The sequence below is a fragment of the Pan troglodytes genome, chromosome 2, assembly GCF_028858775.2.
Source record: "Pan troglodytes isolate AG18354 chromosome 2, NHGRI_mPanTro3-v2.0_pri, whole genome shotgun sequence".
Taxonomy (NCBI): domain Eukaryota; kingdom Metazoa; phylum Chordata; class Mammalia; order Primates; family Hominidae; genus Pan; species Pan troglodytes.
This window is the reverse complement of record NC_086015.1, coordinates 65,998,203-66,010,510: the sequence shown is the minus strand read 5'-3', so window position 1 is coordinate 66,010,510 and position 12,308 is coordinate 65,998,203. Positions and strand designations below refer to the sequence as shown.

At 39.7% G+C, this 12,308-nt stretch overlaps 1 protein-coding gene across 2 annotated transcripts in view; it reads right to left on the bottom strand.

Annotated features, from left to right (window-relative positions):
- Positions 1–12,308, bottom strand: part of PTPRG (protein tyrosine phosphatase receptor type G) — a 733,384-nt gene that overhangs the window by 281,176 nt on the left and 439,900 nt on the right. For both annotated transcript variants that reach the window (XM_516564.8, XM_001174413.7), the window contains exon 4: positions 11,639–11,787. In XM_516564.8, the coding sequence (XP_516564.3) occupies positions 11,639–11,787 (149 nt within the window). The remainder of the gene's footprint in view (positions 1–11,638; positions 11,788–12,308) is intronic.

The following is a 12,308-nucleotide window of genomic DNA, read 5'->3' as shown; positions in this document are numbered from 1 at the left end:
TAAACATTCTACATACTGTATTATCATGGCATCATGGCTGAAAGAAAAGCTCTCCACTGAACTATTTGGGGTTTCCCTACTGGAATATGTCACAGAACTATGTTAGCCCTGGAATATGTCTCAGGACTATGTTAGCCCTAGAATATGTCTCAGGACTGTGATAACCCATTATCAAGCTCTAAGAGGAAGACATGTCATGCAGCATTTCCTAAGTCAACTTTTAGGCAGATACTTTAGATAGAATAAGATGAATCCAGAAAATATGCTGGGGGCATCTTTTTCGATGGGTGCTGACTATATATGCTTAGGTATTTCAGTACCCACTTATACCCTTCCAATAAATGACACAAAGAATGATGATGAAAGAGATAGAGACAGGCAATCAGAGACAAAGACAAATTCAAAGAAGCAAACACAGAGGCAGGCTAAGAAATAGCAAGGGGAGTGCGTGAGGTTTCTCTCACTCCAAGTCTTCCCTAATCAGGGAATGCTGAACACAGAGGCATGAACTCAGAAAATTCCCTGAAATACTGAATTTTAGAAATGAACAGAGTGAAGGTTTTAATAGGGAGATTCAGGAGTTGAAGCTCTATCTGTGTGGTAATAGCTGGGATTTAGAAGTTATTTTACTATTAACCTAAATATCTTCCACATATTAACCTGAGTTTTAAAGTACCCTGTCTTGCTAAGACATCCTCCAACACTCGAGATGAAATTTATATTTTTAAATAAGACAGGGTTTTGGTGAATTTGCCCAGCTGGTCTCCATCCATCACAGTAAACGTATCCAGAGCAGTATCCGTGCTCAATACAGCGCCAGGCCAAACAATCCGGACTGAGAAGCTTTTGAAACTTTCTTCCCATTCCATTAAAGGGGGGTGCAATGAAATTCTATGCCAGGGATTTAAAGGGAAGAGAGGAAATAGACTTTCTTTCAAACTTGACTCCCTTCTATTCCTTATAAATCTTTCTGACTGTCCCTTCTGAGTGACGGTGGCACTAAAGAACTTGCTAAAGGCTTTAGATTTAAGATGGCTTGAAACCTTCCCGCTCAAATTTTGACAGGACAAGAAAAAAAAGGCAGTTGGTGGTGTTGCTGATACACAGGCCCATAAATCCTCTTGACCTGAACTTACAATACATCTGATCTGGCGGCCTGAAGTCTCTACCTTCAGTGCACAAAGGTCTCCCCAGTCAGCTTTATTTGAGTTCCCAAGCTTGGAAGTGGATTCTGAGAAGAATAGTGTTCAAAGCTCCAGGAACAAATGTTGCAAAAAAGAATAAGAGGAAAAAAGTTAAAGCTTATAAAGAAGAAGAAAAAAAAAAAAAAAAAACCTGTACAGCATCTAAGTGAAGCCTTTTCAATAAATAAATCAGATTCCAATATAAAACTGAACTACTATATGTGTATTTTTAAAACAAATTTTATTTTAAGGTATACAACATTATGAGGTACATAATCTAGATAGTAAAATGATGATTATAGTGAAACATATTAATATATCCATCATTTCCCATAGCTACCCATGCCCTGCTGCAAGAGCAGAGATAATCCACACATTTAGCAAAAATCCTGAATACTGCATACATTTTTATTAACTATAGTCCCTCTGCTGTACATTAGTTCTTCAGACTTGTTCACTGTACATACCTGCTACTTTCTATCCTTTCACCTTTTTTGTTGCCGCCATTGGAAGAGAAGAAGTCAAAATTACCAAAAATTCAACAAAAAAACACCTCCTAAAGAATTTGTTAGTCTCTCATGTAGTTTATTATCAAAATTCCATTATTGTGGTCTGGAATCAAAAACTTTTGCAAGTTTTAGTATGGTAGTAACTGTAAAATACAAACCAGATTTCAAGGACATAGTATAAAAACAGAATGTACTATGTCTCAGCGATACCTTTTTATATTGATTTTATGTTAAAACAATATTTTGGAATGTATTGGGGAAACAGATTAATTCAACTGAAATTGAATTTCTTTTATAGTAGATATTCTTGTTTAATATAAGTTGTATTATTGTATAATATAAAAATATTTGTTAAAATAAAATAATATCTTCCTTTTTACCTCTTTTAAGGAGGCTTCTGAAAATTTAAAGTGACAATGTATGGTTCGCATTATATTTTTACCAGATAGTATTGCTCTCAGTGATTAAAAATAGACTGAAGCGGTCAATCCAGATAAAAAGTATACCCTTTTGCACAGATTGCTCTAGGCATAAGTGCTGACTAATTTCTACTCCCTTCGTATCTCTCTGTATATTTTACTACAGGTTCAGCCATCTCTGAACATTTGAAGCCCTTTCATTTTTTTTCTTTCCTACGATACAGGTTGAGCATCCCAAATCTTAAAAATCCAAAATCTTTTCAATGCTTGAAAATCTGACACTTTTTGAGCTCTGATATAATGCCACAAGTGGGAAATTCCACACCTGACCTCACGTGATGGGTTGCAATGAAAATGCACTCACAACTTTGTTTCATCCATAAAATTATTTAAAACTTATATAAAATTTACCTTCAGGCTATGTATTTAAGGGGCATATGAAACATAAATGAATTCTGTGTTTAGACTTGAATCCTATCCCCAAGAAACCTCATTATATATAAGTAAATATTCCCAAATAAAAAAAATTTAAAAATTAAACATTTCTGGTCCCAAACATTTCAGATGAGGAACACTCAACTGGTACAATAAGCAACAGTTAAGATTCTGAAAAAATGACTTCTACCTACTGCATCAGCGGTTCTGAAAACAACCTAAAACAATGACAAGAAAAACAGCAGAATTACTTAACTAATAAAACCAATTATGGTTAAGGTGTTGGAGATATTCGAGCCCAGATTCTGGAGTACTAACAGTAAGTCTCAGCCAAGCCTGCAGAAGCTCAGTCTTTCCATCTTTAAGATGGGTATAAGAAGAGTCCCTCTCTCACAAGGCTGACATGAAGAAACATCTAGAAAGTGCCTGATATAGGTCGTGTCTATTAAATTGCATCTACAATATCATCACTATTACCACTACCAACACCAGTATCAGTGACTTCAACCACAACCACCACTACCCTAAGCCTTCTATATGGTTGTGAGGGCCACCACGGTCACCAAGTTTCTACACTGAGAGTATCTCCAACTTAACCAGGTTTTCTTTTCAGAGTGTGCCATCTTCTTTACTGTAGTTTTTGGTATGATTCAAACAGCTATCAGCACACCACGTGTCAGTGACACACCATCAAACAGCCCTGAGCCAAGTTCTTGTCTAAGGATGACTGCGATGAGGACTGCCAGACATCATGGAGATTTACCAAGCCAGGGACCAAAGCTGTTTTACCTCACAAAACCTGCACGCTTGCTTTGCACAACCAGGCATTAACTTCTCCACTGAGTATTCTCTAAGTACTAGGGCATTCTCAAATGTTCCTCTTAATTAACACAGGACATACACATAAAAGATCAGCCAGATGGAAATTAAACATTTCACTAGCAAAGGATGAAACATTCTGCTCTAAAATGGAATCTTTATTTCAATAAAGTCATTAACTAAATTTCAACCAATTCCTTTCCCATTTGATGGAAGTCACTACTAGGCTACACCACAGAATAGCAAACACCAGATAACCATGGGATGATCTCTCTAACACATCCACGCTCCATGAAGAGGCAGCAACAGAGAAAACAGGCATTGTCTTAAGCTTCATGACAAAGGACTCTGTGAAAAAAGAAACTTTTCAGAGACTCTGTGAAAGGAGTTAACCAGCTTTCTATAGGCAGACAGTAAGGGAAGGGTTCCCGTAGAACCTCCGACCCGCCCCATGTGTTTACACCAGATACTTTGTGCAGATAAGGGAACCTGCACAGGGAGCTTGCCTAAATATGCCAGCGGCGGAAAATTCAATTCCTTAACACATGCACGGGAGGGAAATAAATCAATATGAAGCAGCTCAGTCTAAGGGCCTGCATGCGCACTGGAAGGATGGGGTGGAGCCACCAGGAATTCACGCCATATACAAATAAGGAACCCAGCCTCATCAGTTTTTTAGATACAAGCCAGGGTATTCAACTGGGAAGGGGGCAACTGGAAACCATTTTTTCAGGATCCTTCTCTTTGCTGAAGGCTTTCCTTTCACTTAATAAATTCTACTGCACTCACTCTCTGGTGTCCACGTGCCTAATTTTTCCTGGTCATGAGACAAGAACCTGGACCTTGCTTAGCTAAAGGAGCAAAAATCGTGCATCACCTGTAATAATTCCAGGAACTGACATAAAGTACACAACACGGGGGAAAAACTGTTATATTGGAAATGTTATTTTTAATAGAAAATATCTCAGACCCCCTCTGATGACAGTTCTAATGATAAAACAAGATAGCATCAAGTTCATAAAGATGCTAAAAAATTGTTTCTTGAACAAGCCAAGATGTCTTTATAGTTTTATTTTTTTATTTTATTTTATTTTATTAGAGATAGAGTCTCATTATGTTGCCCAGGCTGGCCTTGAACTCCTGGGCTCATGAGATGCTGCTGAGTAGCCAGCACTACCAGCCTGGGCAACACAGGAAAACTTCATCTCAAAAACAAAATAGAAAAGGAAAAGAAACCAAAAAACAATGTATTTGAACAGGACCCCATTTCTTAAAAGGAATATGGACTAAAGGTTGAGAGGAGAAAAGTATAAACTTACATTTCCAAAACAGTGATATTATGAACTTATACACACACACACACACACACACACACACACACACACACACACACAAGAAGAGAGGGACAGAGGTCATATAAGTTTGGGGAAACATTGTGTTAAACAAAGGTAAACAGATTCTTCAGCGGAGGACTCTTCAAAGCCCTTAATATGCCAATGTACAAATAAATCTTCAAGAAAGTATTTCATCCATCACACTTATTTCCAGGCCAGGCATGGTGGCTCACACCTGAAATCCCAGGCTTTGGGAGGGCGAAGAGGGAGGACTACTTGAGATCAGGAGTTCAAGACCAGCGTGGGCAACATAGCAAGACCTTGTCTCTACAAAAAATAAAAAACATTAGCTGGGCACGGTGGTGTGTGGTTGTAGCCCCAGCTACTCGGGAGGCTGAGGCAAGAGAACCGGTTGAGCCCAGGAAGTTGAGGCTGCAGTGAGCTGTGATCACACCACTGCTCTCCAGTCTGGGTGACACAGTAAGACCTTGTCATTCATACATACATACAAATATGTATACATAAACTTATTCCAGCAGTGAAGGAGGGATTACTTAAGTGGTGCTACCCAACCTGACATGTAGTCTAGGCTTTAACATATCATGCTGCTGAAGCTCAGGATCCATGTGGGCCTCAAACCCTAGACAGGCTGGTCCACATCTGAGTAAGGCAGGAACCTGAGTGCCTGCATCAGTGTGGAGAGGGTGGCACTGTGCAAGGCCTTTATGTGTGTGACACAACTGGACGTGCTTACCAGAGACAAGGAACACATTCTCTTACCTGAGCCATAACCTAGGGGTCATTACAAGACAACTCTCCAACCAAAATGTGACAGACGTATTCCAGGGAAGAACCCCAATCGACTTCATAAAATGGATGGCACATCATTAGGAAGGCTCTCAGGAGGAAGGCAGGATTTGAGCAGACAGGAGAAGAGTGCAGTAGGAGGTCAAGGTAACATACCTGAAGACATGGATATTGAAGACAATTGCAGGCCCAAACAGAATGTTCAAACGAGAATCGATCACAGAACAAGGTCAGCCTAAAACTAGAAACTTCTGGCTGGACAATCCTGAACTTTGCCTAAGAATGCTGCACAATATGAAGACAAAGACAGGAGGAGGAAGAGAGAAGTACTGGGACACATCCACCCCACAGGGAGACACATGATTTAACCTGCTTGTGTCATGGTTGTAACTACCCAGCAGTGCTCTTTAGACATAAGCCATTGAAGTCACTCAATAGGCATGAGACCCACACAATGGCCCTGGATACTTTTTCAAGACAAAAAGGTGTTTTGTTCTTTTTATGAATTTGGTATAAAAACTAATTTGGTGGTAAAACCAGATATGAAGAAATGTGAAGCTATGTAGAGTACTGATATTTCCACTTAGCATGGCTGTTCATTTGCTCGTTATAGGAATATTAATGAATTTAAGGGTGTAGTTCCAGACCTTACTGGTTGCCTTCTGAAATATACATGGCATATGGGCTCCAACAGGGCCAGTACTAGTCCATGGCCTGTTAGGATCCGGGCTGCACAGCAGGAGGTGAGTGGTGGGCAAGGAGCATTACCGCCTGAGCTCTGCCTCCTGTCAAATCAGCAGCAGTACATTCTCATAGGAGCACAAACCCTATTGTGAACTGCACATGCGAGGGATCTAGGCTGCATGCTCCTTTTGAGAATCCAACTAATGCCTGATGATCTGAGGTGGAACAGTTTCATTCTGAACCCCCGACCCCACCCAGTCCATGGAAAAACTGTCTTCCACAAAACCAGTCCCTGGTGTCGAAAAGGTTGGGGACCGCTGGGCTATAATAACTTTCTAAGAAAGATTCTGAATTCTAAAACATCTGGCCTCAAGAGTTTCAGATAAGGGATTGCAGACCTGTACCATACGGTAATGTGTACATGGTATACATTAGGAAAAATGCCTTTGCTTCTATTCATTCACTAAAATGCTCTGAACAGAGCTGAAATGAACCAGCTGTGACTTTTACCAGAAGGGGCACATACAATCAATTTGGATCATTTAAGCTTATTGAAGACTTCAACTCATAAAGCACCAGTAAGTCTGAATCAACAACTCCCGTGATCTTTTATTGTCATAAATAAGATTTTAATTACCTCAAACAACAAGCATGCAATGAACCCCCCACTTTAATGGAGTTCTCAAAGGTTTTATCTGGAGGTTTCTCTTTGCATTAACTGCAACTTTGGTTATTAGTGGAAATACAGCATGATTCAATTTCTATTAGTGTTATATGAACCTTTATTTAAGTTACCAACCACAGAACAGGAATGAGTGTGGAATAGGAAAAAAGTTTAGGATACGATAGAAGCTGTCATAGATAACTGTGGCTGGACAGACAACAGAAAGCTGAGCAGCCACAGAAGAACTGAAACAGGTCATCCTGTTTTAATGACTGGAATATTCCGAGTTTGTTTACTTTAAGGACACTTAATCACATCTGCAAAGTCTGTTGTACCACATAAAGTAACGTATTTACAGCAGACATTTGGAAGAAGAGACATTATCTTGCCTACCAAAATCTCTACTGGCCTCTTTATTCCTTAAACTTAACAAACACCACCTGCCTCAGGGCTTTTGCATATCCTTATTCTACTAGGAAGCTCCAACTCATCTTTTCCATCTAATAAGTATCCATGTCTCCATTGAAAGCTTCCATCCCCTATCAAAATGTCCCTCTACTTCAGACTATAACACAAATGAAATTGCACATATATTTACATGACCAATGTTTAATTTCTGTGTCACCACTGGAGTGTAAATACCTTGAAGGCAGGAACTGTGACTTTCTGACTTATCTTTGTGTACCAGCACAGGTACAACAGAAGATACTCAAGAAAAATGTGCTGCTAGGCAAGGAATAAAGCTCAGTAACAGGAGGTGAGGGCATCTGAGGATCCAAATTGGGTTCAGTCTCCAAGGCATGGCATTGTAATCTGACTTCAACTTTCTTTTCTAACTTTAACTGAGCTGTAAAGAACACTGGTTATTGAAGAGCTTTCGTCTTGTTTTGTTGTTTTGTTTGTACAAGGGCTTTCTTTGTTAACTATTAGACTAGATGTTTTTAAGTGTAGGAACTACAAGACGGAGTCTAGGATTCCAGCCAGGAAAATTCAGAGAGCTTTAATTTCTGGATGCCTACAAAGTTGTCTCAGATGACCTCAAAGAATTCCTGGGAAGCAACAAAACCTACAAAGTTGAGTTTGCTGCCATTTACCCTCAGGGAGCAGATCCAGCTTCTTGTGGGGCATATGTTTAAAATTCAGCCTGCAGAGCCACAGCACAGAGGGAGCTGTTAAAATTCCCAAGGTCGTGACTGCATCTCAAGTAGATACTAAAGAAACCAGGAACAGCAATGCTGTTACACATAAGGCAAGGTACATTTACTCTCTAAAAACCAAAGAGGATGGAATGACTTCCCAAGAAACAAGTCCTCTTTATTCAAATGTATTTTAAATGATGCTACTTAGATAAAGAAATGCTTAATTCCACTAAACACACTGCTTTCTCCACTCCAGAATCTCACCACAGTGACACTAGTGACATTTTGGGGCTAGATGATTCCTTTTAGTGGGGGCTGTCCTTTACATTGGAATGTATAGCAGTATCCCTGGCCTCTACCAACTAGAAAGTAATACCATAACACTTCTAACAATGGCAATAACGAGAAATGTCTCCAGACATTACCTAATGTCCCAGGGTGCAGGGGGGAGATGCTGACCCCAGCTCAGAACCATAGCTGTGCTCTACCAATCCTAGTACAATCTTCAACAATGATTCTTCTGTAGCCCTCATACGTACTGCATGCAAGACAAATAATTAATGCCCCCAATGCTGATCAATTGCTCCATGATAAATTAAATTTTCTTACTTTCATTCTAGTTTTTAAGAATGAAAACAATGTAGTTATATGGAAAACAATGTAGTTATATGAAAAGAAATAAACCAAGCGTAAGATGCTCAAATAGTATAAAAATCGTAGGGAGAGATGGGTATTAATGAAGAGCTCAAATAAAGCAACTTAACATAAAATATCACAGACACACTTTGGGCAAAAGCAAGCAACTTTCTTGTGCATATTTTAAAGTTAAATTTAATGCAGTTATTTAATCTCTGAAATTCAAGTTCCTCCAAATATACCATTAATATGGTTATCACATTTTTAGAAATCAAGCTATGAATCAGATGGACTTCAATGAGGAACCCAATTGATATAGGCAGCCTTACCATCTGACATTACTTAAAAGAAAAACATCCAAACAACCTGGTCAAACAATAAGCCTGGGCATGGTGGCTGCCATTTCTAATTAGCTTCTGAATTCAATGGCTCCCTCTGAGAAATGTAAAACTGAAATATTCACCAAAAGTCATAGGTTTCAAAACAATATTAATCTCTGGCCAGGTACGGTGGCTCACGCCTGTAATCCCAACACTTTGGGAGGCTGAGAAAGGTGAAAGGTGGATCATTTTAAGTCAGGAATTCAAGACCAGCCTGGTGAACATGGTGAAACCTCGTCTCTACTAAAAATACAAAAATTAGCCAGGCATGGTGGCACACACCTGCAATCCCAGCTTCCTGGGAAGCTGGAGCAGGAGAATTGCTTGAACCCAGGAGGCGGAGATTGCAGTGAGCTGAGATCATGCGCCACTACATTCCAGCCTGGGCAATAGAGTGAGACTCCATCTCAAAAAAAAAAAAAAAAAAAAAAAAAAGGATATTAATGTCTTTGATACATTATTCCCAGAATCAAATGTAAAGAGGAAACTGGCCATTTTTGGCATGAGGAAATGTAATTACACAGAGGCAAGGTTCCCAGTTCCTAGCTCTAGAGGTCTTCTTTTCCAAGGTAGCCATCTGATTAAGTTTTTAAGCTTTCAGGACAGGTCTTTTGTCCAAAACAACATTAAATGAACAAACGGAAACCCAATTCTAAGACAAAGAGGCTTCAGAGCAAGGCTGGCTGGACACAAAGCTACCCCTTCAACTCATATTGCCAATGGGAACCTGTCAGCAAGACCAGAAGGAAAATCCTACACTTAAGAACATGATGTAATTTTGCTTCTAGGAATAAAGTTTTCCAAGTGGAAATAAAGCTAAGACTTCTAAGAAATGATTCATTCCATTTTAAGGGTGGAAGAGAACCAATTAAGTAGAAACCCAACTCATGAAAGATATCGTTATTGTGACTAGGATAGGAAGTCCCACAGATAGAGGAGTCCTAATGCAGGAAGAATTCTGATACTGAGAATCTGTCAGCTAAACAAGATAAAACATGAAGCATTTTCTCAGAATAGTTATCTCTGGTTTCTCCAGGAACAGTGGATAAGAAACAAATATACATGGCCATATAAGCATCTATAGAAAAATAAATATTACTTTCATATTGTGTAGAGATTCTTCACCAGAGCTTCCAGGATACTTAGAGAGTTCAAAAATGGGCCTGAGGAGCTAGGGAGAATGATGAAACCCTATCAGTTACATGTAAATCTATGTGTAGATAGATGCATGTGTCTTCTTTGTGAAGGGGGTCTCAAGAATTCATCAGCTTATCAAAGCAGGACAAGACTTAGAAGCTATGAAATTCTAACAGTTGAAAACCTTTCTTGGCCATGCAGCTCCTTTGATTAACATATGTTACCAGTGAAAAGTCACTCCATGTTTGAGTACAGCCATCGGCTGGAACTGTTACTGAAACACCAGGGGTTCGGTCTAGGTCCGGCTGCTCGCTGCACAGAAAGCCAATCACTGAGATCACAAGCATTGCCAAGGAAGGCTTTAATCGGGTGCTGCAGTCGAGAGAAGAGATGGGAGCTCAGTCTCAAATCCAGCTCCCTGACTGACTAAAACTAGAGATTTATATAGCAAGGAAGAAATGTAACAATGTGTAAGAAAACAAGAACTAAGGAGGGGCAAGGAGGTATTTGGTGCAATGGTCTGGTGAACTTCAGCCCTTTGATACTTTTTTGAGAGGCCTGAAGGTCCTTTCCTGAGGAAGGAACTCAAATAAAACATAAGTGTGAAGTTTTAAGAGCGGAAGGGTCAATTTCTATGTTTATCCAAAGCAACTGTCTATAGGACTATTGGGCAGGTTTCAGAACCACATCCATTTTGTTCTTCCACACACTTCTAAGGCTTATCACATGGGAGACCTACCAAGAAACAAACATGTTCATCACAACAAAAGAATATTCACACAACAATCATGATTAAAGGAAATATATAAGGTTGGCATTGGAAGAGATGTGCTGTCCCTACTCAACATTAATAAAGGAGTTGGAGACATGCTCCCTCCCTCACCCTGGCTCTAAGCAGATACACAGCAGCATCTGACCTAGTGCACACACACCCTTCTTCTGTCCAGCAGGATGGATCACTGAGAAGACTGACACAGCAGAAGCAAAATGTCACCATCAATCCTAACAAAATTAACAGTGACTCATACCACCACAGCCTCTTTTTCAACAGCCAGTGAGAGCAAAAAAAACTTAAAACTTTGCTACCAAGAGAAGGTTCTGAGAGAGACTCCTCTTCATGTTGCCCACTTTTCTATTTTCTTAAGGGTGAAAATGAAGTCAACCCAGTTTCGTACAAAATGTCACCTTTCAAAAATGGGAACAGACAGTGAAAAGAAACTGTGTCAAATGAAACACACGATGAACATCATCAACCAGTAGTGAGTCTACTCAAACCATGATGCCTGTGGCTTCTGTGTTTCTCCAGTTAAACAAAGGTGAGAAACAAGGATGGATACCCACCTGCCATACTATGGATAAAGGGTTTCCAGAGAGAGGAAGTTAGGTACTGTACAGGTGTGATTTGCAAAATGACTGAGGGTAAGGGCATAGCATCTGATTAACATAAAGACCGAAGCACAGCTACACGTTGAGATCTTGACTTTCTCTCACCTCAACAGGAAACCTCCTGCCATTGATGCTGTGTTCAGAGCCCGCTGAGCCATTGCTGTGGCCCCAGTGAAATTCTACCTTCTCAGCTTTGAATCTGCCAGGTAGACCAGCTCCACTGACAAAATAGTCGTCTTTCAGAAGGATGGCGACTGTGTGAAACAAATAAGAAGAGAAGAAAACAAAGTGAGTTTCAAAACCAAATGGAGTTTTTCTGTTACTTCTAATAAAGTTCACCATTACCATGATATGAATTATGTCCTCATGTACCTATGAAAAAATACGTTGAACACGCCCGCCTGAATAAATTAGTTCATTCTAGCTGCAGAATGCTCTCAGAGCACCAGTTGGCCCTAAATCATGATACTTTCCAGAGAATGATCTCAGAATTACTTATCCATTTAACAGATTTTTTTTAAAAAATGGAAACAATGAGAGAAAAAGTCGCTCTGAATCAGTGTCTCCTAAAACTGCTTGATGGTCAAAATCATCTAGAGAGCAAGATTTTTCTTTTTAAGCACTGATTCATGGGGCTACCCCAAGATTCAAGGTCTGGAACAAGAGAGGAAATATATATGATCAGCCAGATGCAATAGGCATGTTTCTTTGGTCAGAAAATGTAGGCAAGATATCAGGAAATAAAAATTTGTGGGTGCTTCCAATATCAAGGCAA